Source organism: Larus michahellis, chromosome 2, assembly GCF_964199755.1.
Source record: "Larus michahellis chromosome 2, bLarMic1.1, whole genome shotgun sequence".
Lineage (NCBI taxonomy): Eukaryota > Metazoa > Chordata > Aves > Charadriiformes > Laridae > Larus > Larus michahellis.
In genome coordinates, this window is record NC_133897.1 from 47,625,279 (window position 1) to 47,639,137 (window position 13,859).

Here is a 13,859-nt window from a genome sequence, read left to right on the forward strand (position 1 = left end):
AGGGCCTGTACTTTAAATCAGCACTTGACTGATGTCTTTACCTCTCACAATATAGCGACAAATTTATATTATTTTAGCACTCAAACAAATTTATCTTCAAGCGGCTCAAAAGAGGAAGGTATACTCTTTAACTTCACCTTGTTTAGCTGAGGAATTCAAGAGGCATGCTATTATGGGTTGGGAGATTTAATTAAAATGTTTAAAACTTAGTTCTGTTAAATACTACTTATGAACTGACAAAGACTGATTTTGGTTTCTTCTGCTGCTTAAGAAAAACAAAGCCAAGGTGACAGGTTGTTAATCACACGATGTCAATGCAATTGTGTTTCTCAGACCATGTTGTCATGCACCTTTAGAAACGGGGTGTAAAGCCTACAATTAGCATGTCTCCATTAGATTTTTGACCTTGAAAGTCAAGAGGCGTTTTGTTCTTGCTAGCGCTGTGCATCGTACCTTAAACATGAAATTTATTATCTCAGTGGAAATTATTTTAAAACTTCCCCAGCCTTGGAGCTCAGCATTGGAAATGTAGTTTCAGATAATATTCCTTTGGCATCTAGGTAACCATAATTGAATTGGTAAAGCATATTTTTTTTTTCCCCACAGTACTTAACTAGTGGTAAGTTGGTTAAGTAGGAAGGTTAAAGGTTGGTGGTTACATGATTTTAAAGGTAGTCACTTGATGTGTTTAAGATTTTTGTATTGAGACTTCTTTTTTTCCTAGCATTTGAAAGAGTAACTTGGTGATTCCAAACTACTTAGACAAGTCCAGTCTGGGTGTACTGTAACCCTAAAACCAGCAGCTACTCCATGTGTGTGACATTCTTCACAGAATGGTAGGGGTTGGAAGGGACCTCTGGAGATCATCTAGTCCAACCCCCTGCCAGAGCAGGGTCACCTAGAGCAGGTTGCACAGGAACGCGTCCAGGTGGGTTTTGACTGTCTCCAGAGACAGAGACTCCACCGCCTCTCTGGGCAGCCTGTGCCAGGGCTCTGCCACCCTCAGGGTAAAGAAGTTCCTCCTCATGTTTAGATGGAACTTTCTATGCTCAAGTTTGTGCCTGTTACCTCTTGTCCTGTCACTGGGCACCACTGAGAAGAGCCTGTCCCCATCCTCCTGACACCCACCCTTTAAGTATTTGTAAGTGTTGATAAGGTCCCCCCTCAGTCTTCTTTTTTCCAGACTGAAGAGACTCAAATCCCTCAGCCTTTCTTCATAAGAGAGGTGTTCCAATCCCCTAATCATCTTTTTCATCCAACTGCTTCGGAGCACCACAGGGCAGAGGGGAACCCTGCAGCCAGCCAGTGTTCCTGGCTTGTTTTCCTACCACCAGCCGGGGGCCCGGAGGGCCGGGTTTGGCTCCCAGTCCTGGCACTGGGACCGGCGGCGCCGAGGCAGCAGGCCCTCAGGCCGAGCCCGGGCAGGTGAGCCGCGGAGGGCTGCGGTGGTCCCCGGGCCGTTCACGGCTCCATCTTCCTCCTGGTAACGTGCTTTATTCCTTCCTGCCCGGGCAGGGAGGTGAGGAGACAGCGATGCGGACGCGGGCAGCGGGCAAAGAGGCCTCCGCGCCGGGGGCGCCTCCGGAGCTCCCAGCCGCGGCTGAGGAGCGTTTTAAACGCGTTTCTTTTCGCGTCTCCCTGCGCTATGGCGAGGCCCCCCCAAGACTGTGGCTGACCGCCGGCCAACGGGCGGACTTAACTACCGCCCCCCGAGGGCCGCCCGCTCTCAGAGGGGAGCGGGCACCCCCCTCTTGGGGAGGGGGAGGTGGGGGGGAATCCGCCCGCCCTTTCCGCTGCCGCGCCCCGCCCCGTCCGCTGCCTCCCTGCCGCCCGCGGAAGTGAGCGGAGCGGAGCGGGGATGCGGCCGCGCCGCTGTTGCTGCCGCCCCGAGCCCGGGAGCTGAGAGGCGAGGCGAGGCGGCAGGGACGCAGCCGGCGGTTGAGGGAGCTACCGCTTGCCCCTCTCTTCACCCCCAACCCCCCGCCGTCTCCACGCCGCCCCCCTCACCCTGCCTCCCGCGGCGGCCTGCGCCACAGGGTGAGCGGGCGGGGCCGGGGCGGCTGAGAGGAGCCGCGGGGCGGGGGGTCGCCCAGCTTCGGGGAGCCGCCGCTTTCCTCCTTCTCCCCTTCCGCCTGGCGCGGAGGAGACGGGGTGCGGGCAAGGCGGCGGTGGTGGTGGCGGCGGGGGGGGGGGGCGGGAACGGGTTATTTGGGGTGAAGGTTTATTTTTAGGTGCGGGGCGTTCGTTCCGTGCGGAGCCCCTCCCCGGGTGGGACGAGGCCGCTGGTGGCGCTTGTGGCGAGGGCGGCGGGGGCGGGGGGGAAGCGGTGGCGCCGCCGCTGCTCGGGGTTGCCGGAGCTGCTGGGCGACTAATCCTAATCCTTGGTGGCCCCTGACAGCTCTGCGGGCTCCCTGCATGCGTGTGCCTGCCCCGCCTGGCGTGAATGGAAAGGCGGTGGAGACCTATAGGGTTCGGCTGTTGTTTTTGTTGTTGTTTTTTTTTTTTTAATTTATTTTTTTTATTTTATTATTATTATTGTTTTCCCCCTCTTTTAGCGCTGGTTTCTCTTGCAGATGTTGCTCCAGGTGGGGGCAGAGGGAGCAGTGTGATTGCCTGGGATCTTGGGGCATCTCTCTCTTCACCTTTTCAGCTCCGGTGCTGCTGCTGCTAAAGACTTTTTTTTTTTTTTTAACTATCGACTCAAGTACGATTTCGATGGAAAAATGAAGGTAAAGGTCTCATCAGAGTCACTGACTTCATTGGAGCTAAGAGGATTTTTGCATGCAATTTGGTGACAACTCCTACTGGTGCGTGTGTATGTTTTACCGTTCCAGGGGTTCGCAGGGTTGCTGTTGTGTGTTAATCTCGTGGTAGGAATTTTGATCTGCATTTTGTAGTTTAAGAACTGTAGGGCGATCGTTTTCCTTTATTGGTACTGCTGCTTGTTGAACTAATCAGGCAGATTTTATTCTCTCAAAACATCTATTGAGTGATTTAGTGCTCTCTATGTTTGGAGTAGAAGTTTCTTGTTTTATTTAGGTAGGGGCTTCTGAGCATTAGCTGATTGGTATTTGCTTAGATTACAAGACTTTGTTAAATTTTATCTTTCAGGGTGAAATTGAGAAGCATCAGTTGCACTTTGTGTTGAAATGTTTTTGTGCGCGTTCTACGTTCTTAAAAATGACTTAGTTTTGCTGGCTTGGACAGTATTTAATTAAAAAGTGGCACTGAAGTTTTGAATTCTACCACTTGAAAGATTTGGTATAAAGTTGTAAACTCTATGTACTGAAAGAAGTGGCTCTGTTATGCTTTCTCCTTCTTGTCTAGTTTGGAAATTACTTCATCCAGGGACTTAATTCAGTTTTTCCTTGTTGGGCTTCAGTTTATGCTCTGGGAACCTTGAAAGCCCCTTTGCATTGGTGATAGTGACTGTGAGCTTCCTTTCTATTTGACTCTGGGTATTGAAAAATCTCTGAAATGTATTATTTCTATTATTCTCTATATATACCTGATAAGAACTGTTGTTTCCCTCACCCTCTTGTGTCATCAGTATTCTTTGAAGATGTTAGATGGATTTTTTTAGGTGGCTATCAAATTTCCTTTGCTATAGGTTGTTATGTGAGATATATGAGTTCCTTTTATTCCCACCCCATTTTGAAAAGAGAGGTGCTTTTTTAATAGTTTTACTTGAATGAAAAGTTGGATTGAGTTTGGGGTGTAGACCAACTAAATTATTTTCTACAGTTGAATATTGTACTGTTTTGAAATACCGTTTTCTTCCATGATTGTTCCGTTTTGAAATACTATTTTCTTCCATGACTGGAAAGTTGTAATTGTGAAGTCTAGCTTATGTTGAAAACTATGTAGGTTGTTATAATCTCGCATCTCAGAACTCTTTTTTAACTTTAAAATAATCTTAGAATTTTCTTAATTCTCTTGATCATGTCTTCCAACTGTATATTTGTAATAAAGAGCATGGAACTTGTGAGGTAGTATGAATTTTGGAGTGTGGGAGAGTATCTCTAGAAGATTGATCTTTGTTTTGGGAGGCTAGACAGCTGATAGAAGTAGTGTTGGTGCCTCTGCATTTCAGTCACTGCATTGCAAATAAAAGATTTTTGAATGGGCAGCACTGGGGGCAGGGGAAGCAGAGCCGATATAATGCCATTGAGGAGAAATACGCTTATGGGGGGAAAAAAAGTAGCTGTCTTACATTTTGTGTACCAAAACAAAAATTGCAGGAAGACTTTTAATGACTTCTGCTTCTATTACCAGTAGAATACCAATATCATAAATAGTGTATGATAGATGTAGTTTATAACCAAGTTGCATGTGATAGTATGGCCCATTCTAAGTTTTCTGAATGCAGGTAGCACAAAGATAGCATTTCTTAAGTTTCTTATGAAATAAATGATGTTTAAAAATCAGTAATATTTGTATGACAGATGTAATTTATATAAAAAAAAGCTTTATCTAGGGGAAAAATAAAAAATGATCAGATATGTATGTCAAAGGCAGAAATAAATTCTGTGGTTTGTTGAGGGCTTTCAAAATGGAGTGGGCTTCTGGGAGTAGGAGAAAAGCTTAACTTCAGTATGAATAAAAAGACTGAGTTTATTCCCGTAACACCTGAGTTACTTCTCTACTCATTCCACTCCCCTCCGCCCCAATCTCATAATTGAGGCTCCAGACAGGCATGTATATTTACAGCTGTCTATTTTAGTGTTCTTGGTATTTCTGAGCTGTTTTTCTATCCATTTGACATTTTGAGACAGTTAGACATTAGCAGCTTTCGTATTGGAACTTTTCAGCTCTCTTGAGAGGATCCTTAATGTATTTTCTCCAGGAGACAGTTGAAGAATCTTTGTAATCGTGTAGAACAAAGATTACAGTTAGAATATCTTTAAGCTCTTTTTTTTTGTTGTTGTTTTGCAAGTTGGTCTTTGAAAGGTCTCTTCAGTTTGAACCTTGAATGGTGGCGGATTTTTTCCCCCCTGCATTTGGATGAATATTCAAGATTGGGAAGTGGTAAGATGGTTTGGAAAACTGATGTTTTCCTGTGTTAATTCAGTTTTCATAAGCAGTATTGTATGTTTACTCTAAGCTAGTTAATGTTTTGTCCCAAGACTTCATGGTTCCTGTCTCTTGTGTTGGGATGATTAAGCTTCCGCAAAAATTCATGTGTCTCATGGTAACGGGGAAGAGAGAATTTCCCATCATAGGAAAACTTCTGCTTAGCTCAATAAAACTATGACTTAGAGGAATTATGTTTGTATTCCTGTTTGGAAAGATACAATTTTGTGACTTCTTTCCATAAGCGGAGTTTTCTTAAACTGTAGGCAGTCAAGAGAACTTGCAGCTGTTTAGACAAAACATAACTCTGAGTGCAAACTAGGCTTTGTAACTTTTGGATCTCTCCACTGGTACCTTTGGGATGTTTTAAGTAACTTTCTATAACTGTAGTCTGATATTTTTTTCTTTCTTTCTTTTATCACCATCTTTTAGATTGATTGTCAGGTTCTTTGTTCTACTGAAGATTGTCTTGTAGAAGACTGCCTTTTAGTAGAAAAATAAAGAATACGGTTTAGGTCACATCAACTTTGAGTTTCTCTGCTCTAAAGATTATGAATGCAAATTGTTAAATAGGAGTGCTGTTTTGTTACCAAGGCCTTCTGTAGTGTTTTTTTCAGATCATTAAGTGGCTAACAGAAGAGGTCAGAGTAACATTTTTTCCCACATGTAAACTGAAAAGGCGTTCCCAAAATCATGTAGAAGGTTGGTACCAAAACTCAGACCAGACTTACTGTAATTAATAGGAACATCATGTGGTGATTCTGAAATCCTTAATCGTCATTGTTTTGAATCCTGGTTAATTGCAGCTGATCTTCAGAGACGACTGTTAATTTCAGCCTGTAGTCTTTCAGTAGTAACTTCAGGATAATTCTTATGATTGGATGAATAGTGAGATGTAAGTCAAGATTTTTTTTTTTTTCTTTGAAAAAGGTGTTTTATTTCCTCACATAATCCTGAGGTGATAAATGAATTGGTTTTATTTGTTGTGTGCTTGAAGTGCAGTTGAATTTCCTGATGAGTTTCATGGGTGTTTTTCTTAAATAGTGAAAATGGGCTTAGTTGCTAAAGTAACAGATTGAAGATCAGTGAATAGATTTTGGTTTTTGAGGGCAGTGAATTAGCACCCTGGACTAGCTCGTCATGGATTTGGCAGCTCTAAGTACTGATGAACGGGTGGAGCGTGTGTACATGCAACCGAAAACAGAGGGGGAAGGGATGCCTGCGGCAGCAGTGACTTGAAAACGATTTAAAATGTTCCAGAGTGGCATCATCAGTTGTTTCATGAAAGTAATCTCCAAAATAATCAGAATGAAATTTGCGGTAGAAAATGTTAGAAATTCTGAAATGGCCTTGATGTTGTCACAGCAGTTTGCGTTCCTTTTGACATGTAGATGATTTCTTAAACTAGTAGGTGAAACAAGAATTTTAATATTCATTGATTACCATTTCTTACCATCTGCAGCTTGCAGAAAATTAGAACCCAGTACTTTACACTTACGTTGGCAAAAAAGTCACATCTCTTCTGTTTAACTTGGAGGATAAGTTGAGAGAAGAGATTATTTTTTTTTTTTCTTTTTTAAAAAAATTGAGTCTTCACTAAAGACCAGTTCTAGTAGATACCTTCCTAGCTTTTAACAGTGCTTTGGTAACTTAACTGCGAAGTTAACACAGCATGTGTCTTGTATTTGAAACATAGATATTCTTTTTAATTCAACAGTCATTGTCCTCTTTTAATCTGTTGTTTGACTGGTTGATGGAGCATTAGATAGTTTTAGTCTTTTCCCTTTTTTTCACATGCAGATAAATCAGAAGTATTAATCTGTAATAATCTAGAGGTGGTTTAATATGGAATCGGTTTGAGTTCATGTATCACAGAATGTAAGTTCATTATTTTGCAAGCTTTGTAACTCCTTTATGTGGGGAATGTATGGCATAATCTCTTAGTGAGTCAGGAAAAGCAGCGGTGTAAGGAAAATGCAGACAATTCTCAGGGTAGCTAATTTAACAAAACAGAAACAAACATTTTCGCTTGCTTTTTTGCTGAAGAGTTTGACAAGTGTGTGGTGGTCTTGGCATGCTCTTCTATAGGACTGTATGAAGCGGTCTCATTACTGCTGAAAGAAGATCCTACTCTCAGCTGTGTTCCTGCCATTTGTGTTGCATTGGCTGTGGTGGTTGTTGAGTTTGTCTGGCTTGCTAGCCTGGCAGAAGGTTAGCCCAGCCCCCAGTTGGACAACTTCCTGTTGAATTAGTAAGTTGAATGGGCTCATGAAGTGTCCAGTTAATGTCAAAAGCACTGAGGGACAAAGCAGTGAGACCTCCTCCTTTTAGCATAAGCAGACCATTAGCTTGACTCACTTCTGTGTGTAGTCTTAGCTTCAGTTCAATATAAATTCACCCAGAGATCATTGTGGAATTTTGCAAGAGTGGAATAACTTAATAAATAGATTTTAGTTGAGACCTGCTTTTGAATTGGTGAAAGAGTTCAGGTGATACCTAATTGACACTGGGTGATAAAAGTGGCATTTACAGTGTGGCTGGTAGAAGCTAGAAGGAATGGTAAAGTTACAATGCAGAAAAGGAAAATAAAATACTATAATCAAGGTATAAATTTGGGACAAGCATCTGTTTCTAGTTATTTATTTTATAAACATTCTACTCTAAACTTCTACTCTACTCCATGATTCCGTAAAGACTTCGAAGGGATGAAATGGCTAATGGATTAGAAGATGCAGCCTACAGAATCTTTTACAAAGGCTTTTAAAATATTTTTAAGTCATAAATTTTCTGCAAGACTTTTTCTGCATACATAATTCACAAAAAAAAGTTTAGTGAGTACAATGTTGCTGATTTCTTGATACTAATAAGAAAACTTATTACCATAAGTAGAGTAATTATGCAGTGAGTTATGTTTGCATTTAAATCAGCACTGATACTAACTTGGTCCTGAGAACTGTTGTAAATGGTAAGTTCAGGATCTTAATTAGAATTTCATTTTGTCACATTGTGAAGTAACTGTATAGCTGTCAAGGATATAATCAACGGTTGAGTCTTGGAGCTTCGTTTGTTATTTTGTACAAATAAGTACTGAGCAAATATTTCTATTGGTGTTTTTGCTTAATACAATTATATGGCAACTAAAGTCTGCACCTCATGGATACATTAGTAGTATATCACAGGGTGTTAAAATTCTTTATTAGCATTTGCTGTTCAAGTGCCGTCCATCATTTTGAGAAGCTCAGCACTTCCAAATGTTATGAGATAGCAACATACTATTGGAGAGGAGCCATATGATCTTATTTCTAAGCCTAAATGTTCTCCTAGAATGGCAGCAACTCTCTGGCAAGATAAATGACTGATATTTAGACCCAAAGTCTTTTCGCCTTCAGCTTCTAAAAGGCTTCACGTGAATCAGGATTTAAGCAGAGGCGTATGCTATTTGGAGTCAAGTGAGATAGAGCCATTGGTGCTCTATTCCGATGTTTCTGAGCTGACCCGGTACTATTATGTGTAAACTTTGCTTTCACCAAGGCATTAGCATTGATTTGACCATTTTAGTGCCTGCTTAGGGTTCTGTATCTTTTTTGTTCTTCTGATTAATAAGTAATGACAAATGTATGAAATCTTCAAGCAGACTTTTCCAGTGTTCAAAGAGTTTTTTTGAACAGGAGGAATCAAAGCTGAATATTTTGGCCAATTGAATACAGATTCGTTTGGCGTGTTTGTCAGTGCATTCTTGGTAACTGATGCCACCTCAAGGCTTTCAGGCTTTAAATTCATCATAGTGCATCCTCGAGAGTATACAGAAATGCTCTAAATAGTACATCTTCTGTAGCAATTGAATACAAGTGATTGAATACAAAGTTTGACTGGCATGCTTAAGTTTCAACTGTATACTATATAAATGGGCTAAAGGAAGATACGGTGGTTTGGACAGACATGGTGTTGGGGTTTTAGGCTGAGTTTTTGTTGCTGTTACTCCTACAATCAACAGAACTGCAGTCAGGTTAAGGTATCATTATTTTTGTGAAATGTTTTCTCTGGCTAGAGAGCAGGCAGTTGTCATTCACAAGGCTTGCAAGGTAACCACATGGAATATACTACAATGATAGAAAATTGCTCAGCTTTACTGTTGTGCTGGTAGTCTCAGTTGAACTAGGTGTCCTACTTTCCTTTCTATTTTTTTAAATTAAAGAAGACAGGGTGAAACATCTTGAAAGAGTAAGATGTTTTTCAGGTTGTGGAGACGTGTTTCTCAGAGAAGTTTTTTTTTTTTTTAGAAGATATTTTTATTACTTAAGTATTTTTAGTACTTGAAAACAGTTCTTGAGCTTTATAGGCTACTGTAGAGTCAGTAAGCTAGATGTTAAATGGAGCATCGTAGTCTTTATTACATTGCCTGAAGTTGATGGGATTGGGGATACATGTGTCTCTTAACTATTTTACAACTTTTAAGATTGGGCAAACCTTGAGATTCAAGATAGTTGGTGCCAATATTCAGATTTCTGTTTCTTAGTTGGTCAGAAGTGCAGAAGTGTTGTGTACCAAGGAGTATAGGTCTGCGTTATGGCTGGTGGTTGGCCATAGTGAAAGTGCTAAGCACTACTGAAATAGTACTAAAATACAAGGCAGGTTTTTTTCATGCTCATGGGGCAGCTTAGCAGGTTGTTCTCATAATTTAGGTATTTATATTTCTTTGGTTAATGGGTAGTGTCTGTGCCAGGTTGAATAGTGCCCTTTTTTTGTAAAGTCTTATGAAGTAACACACAATAGCAAGGGGCTGAAGCTATGTGACCTCCAAGGATAGAAATTACTCTGCAAGGAGAACTCATTAATGCAAATTAGTGTTTCGCTTTCCTTCTGGCTTTTTTAGAGACAGAACTTTTCCGTGTGCACTTCCTTTGATGTGGGGTCTCCTGGTAAAATGTTTAAACTAAAATTCTGTTGAATAGGAACAAATTTCTTTGAATATTAGAATACAGAGCTGCTGCAGCTGTTCCCTCAGAAGTGAAAAGTCATCACACTTTTCCAAAGGAGTCCATTTAAATGAAGACAGTAGACAGTAACTTCAAAGCTTTCAAAAAGTATTTCTTCTCCTGAGCAAACAGTGCCTGGTAGAACACAAGTGGCTCATTAGTCTCCAGACTTCAACCTTTTGGGGGTGGTAAGGGACAGCTCTTTGCAGTGGCAGGTGAAATACTCTTTTTGCAAATTGGTCACGGATGTTTGTGTTGAATGAGTGTTGGCACTTTACTTGTTGCTGTAAGAAGTTACCATTATTTCCCATAAAGGCATTTGTCAGAGTGTAATACTCTGACCAGGTTCTTTTAGATAATCCATGTATAGAGAGTGTAATGTTTAATATCAAATGTGTGTATTTAGAGATATTTGATGTTATGTGGGATTTCTGATTTAGTAGAATGATACGTTTGTACTATGTGTTAAGTATATTTTGTAAGTTACACTTAGCAAAATATAGAAATTGCAATACAAAGTTCAATCACAATACCCATGTGATTCCCATTACCAGTCTCTGTAATATGCTCACGATCACAGCGCTCGGCATCTCCAGTCGTCAGAAAGGAATCTTTGGGTTGAAACCAGCTCAAGCCTGTTGCCCTCCTTTGAAATATTGTTGGTTGTTCAGTGCATATGTTGATATATATGGGCTGAACCACATATACATCCCCCCCTGCTGGTCTGTCTAACTCAGATGTTCACATTCTTTTGATGAAATTGGGGAGAAACATTTACACTACCAGTTGATGCACTCAATTTGGATAATTGTTTAGCCAAAGCAAAGGCCACCCTCCAGTCCCCATTGCGTTGAGGTGAAGTTAGACTCTTTGCAATAGCTGTGGTTAGTCACGCCCAGCACTGTTTCCTGAGCTTCAAGGGCACATTGCCTTTGCCCATCTCCTCTGAGCCTTCTGTTTTAGAGGTTTACTGGTCAGTCGCAGCATTTGAGTATTTTTCATATCTAAATTTACAGGGTTTTGCGACTCATTAGAGAAATTGCAAGTTGAGAATACAGGAAATAATTGGTCTTTGCGATTTAATCACATATGAGGTACAAACAACTATATCAGTGCAGTGTGTATAAATGAAGCCTTCCTGAATATAACTTCCAATTCTCTGCACATCATTAAAAAATTAGTTCAAAAGACAAGAATAAGACATTAAATAATGGAATTTACTTAATTAAGGGAAGTTTGTAGCTTGTCTGCATTGTGAACTTGGCTGCGCTGATTTTTATTTACTTTATTAAATCTGTATCCACCACACTTAGGCACTTCCACCTGCTGCTTTTGTCAATATAACTGGTGAATTTATCTGGAGATATATTCCTGTTAAGATCTGTCAGAATTTCATGGAGGAAGCTGTATCATAGTCACAACCATGTTGGGTATTGCTTGTTCCAGAATGGCTTGAGGGCTCTTTGGGTGCTCTTCTCCACCCTGCCTTCACTTCTGGAATCCTGCTGTGCATCCAGGGTTTGTTTCTGGGTGTGCAGTTGGTCTAGGACTTAACTGTAACTATTGAGCGTGCCTAATGCTTTTTTTTGTGTTTGGATTTTTACTGTGTCTTATCATCATGTGGTTGTTGTTCTGTGGCTGGGACCTGTATTGAGATTCTAGGAGCACCTTGCTTTCTAGACAAATGGTGGAGTCAAAGATGGCAGAAATCTAGTGAAATACATATATTTTTTTTAAGGTCATTGCTAGAAACTGACTATGGAATCACAGTTGTGATGCTGACCTATTTAAATGGAGAGTTTGAAGATGGACAATAAGATGATTAAAGATCTGTATCTCTAAAACTTCTAGCCACCATGTCCTAACAAGTAGGAGAAGACTTTGCACTGATCCTTCATATCTAATGGAACTGAGAGAAAAGAGCATTACTTCCATTCTGGGTAGAGTCCTTTCCTTAAAGATACCTTTCACAGCCAAGAGTCTTTGCCTAGCGGGAGCTGTTTCCAAAGTCCATGTGCACACACACGGAGACTCAGGCCTCTGTGCCCATTGACGTCTAGTTGATCTCTAGCCCTGTGTACTTTCAGGGTGCCAGATGGTGCAGCAGAGGTAAGCACTTGGTGTTTTATTATGTTACCCTGTGAACTGATGGCTACAGTAGTTGCTCTGTCTGCTGTTACCCCTCCGCACCTGCCATCCTGGCTTTGAATTGTACAGAACTGGAGAAGAACATACTTACTAGGATCTGAGTTTTCTAAACCTTTTAGTATACATCATGTATAGTTTAATCATACAGAAGGTTCAGGAAATGAGGAGCTTGGAAGTTTCAATCTGTTTTGTATACAGTGAAACACCTTTATTATGTTGTTGAACACTTATTTTTTTTCAGTGCGAGGAAGGTAGATTAAAAAATGAAACATAATTCTTATGGTGGGTGAGAAAGTACTGAGTTTTTCAGGATCCCAATAAGAAAGGCACAAACACTTGCAAGGCAGATCACTGTTAATCACTCAGAAAAGGTGATAGCAAGGCATAAAATTATATGTCCTTTCTGATGCTGGGAACCCTGACATGATAGGGCTGTGGATGGATCTTTGGTCAGGGCATGGCACACTAAATCTCATGTTCTTTGAGTTCACTAGTACTCTTATGGGGTTTTGCTCACAGTTCGGGTTCATCAATCACCCGCTGATAGCGGTCAGGTCTGATATGTGGGCTTTGAAGTTGTCCCTTGGACAACACACTCCAATATCCTTATCTCATTAATAAAGCTGCAGTTCTGAGCAGGTGCATGGAATACTTCACGTGGAAAAGACAACATACTGTACATACACTTAAGATTAAATGCACATTGATTAATTACACATTGATTAGGTGTACATTCATTAATTTTACTATTGATTAGACACAGCATGATTCAGTACCAGTCGTGTGGTATCTGTGGTAGGGGCGTATACCTGGATGTGGATCACTAACTACTCGTACAGTAATAGTCTTACAGGTTGATCACTGCAAACAAGGCAAAAGGTCTTTGTACTACTTGGATTGGCTTGAAAGGGGTTCAGTTTTAGAGGGACTGATGGGGTAGATTCAAACTGACCAAATCATCTGTTCAAATGGACAGGAAGATTCAGAAGAAAGTGATAGGTATGGTTAAGAAGCACCTATTGGAAAACACGCGGAATCAATGCTTCCAGTCATCTTTTTACATTTCCACTTGTGCCACAATGGTTCCCAAGAACTGTCTCTACTAACCTGCTGTTTGCCAGTGAGACTTCTTGTGTGGTAGGGCAAACAGTTCTTTCTGAGAGTAGAGTGCCCAAACCCAGATGCCTTCTTGTCTCTTGGGTTTCTGAAGGAACTTCTCAAAGAAAGAATCAGTATTTCTCTTTAATTACCTCAACTTCAATGTCATTGGTTTTAAAATTTCACACACACCCCCGCCCAAGCCCCAGTTTTACTGTCCTCAGTAGTTTTGTTTTTACACCAGTTTTGTATTTTGCACTTGTAGGTCGGTTGAGTAACTCCATGTAACATTTACAGGACTTTATATTAGCTAATTAGCTAAAATTTTTTGGTCATAAGTTTTTCTAAAAATAGATTTTGTTATGAGAATGTTCTAAATTTTTAGACGGCTCTCAGTGAATGTAGGTCCTGCCGTTTGCATTTTCAGAGGAAGTAGAGCTAAAATTTCCCCTCAGAAAATTATTGTAAAAGTATCTCGATGTCAATGAGCCCTGCTGGTTGAGAATGGACGGTTCCTGCTAAACTGAGAAACAGCATGGTAGAAGTGGGTTGTTGGTACATGGT

At 40.9% G+C, this 13,859-nt stretch overlaps 1 protein-coding gene across 4 annotated transcripts in view; it reads left to right on the plus strand.

Annotated features, from left to right (window-relative positions):
• The window catches only part of ATP2C1 (ATPase secretory pathway Ca2+ transporting 1), a 70,680-nt gene that overhangs the window by 16,916 nt on the left and 39,905 nt on the right, over positions 1–13,859 (plus strand). Inside the window, exons 1-2 of one of the 4 annotated variants that reach the window (XM_074575168.1) lie at positions 1,801–2,037; positions 2,574–2,807. The exons of 1 other annotated variant lie outside the window; for it this stretch is intronic. Coding sequence is in view for 2 of the 3 variants with exons in the window: in XM_074575165.1 (XP_074431266.1) it covers positions 2,724–2,729 (6 nt within the window). In the remaining variant the exon portion in view is untranslated. Of the gene's footprint in view, positions 1–1,800; positions 2,038–2,555; positions 2,808–13,859 lie in introns of those variants that run through there. 2 more of the 4 variants (XM_074575165.1, XM_074575167.1) reach the window with 2 other exon arrangements.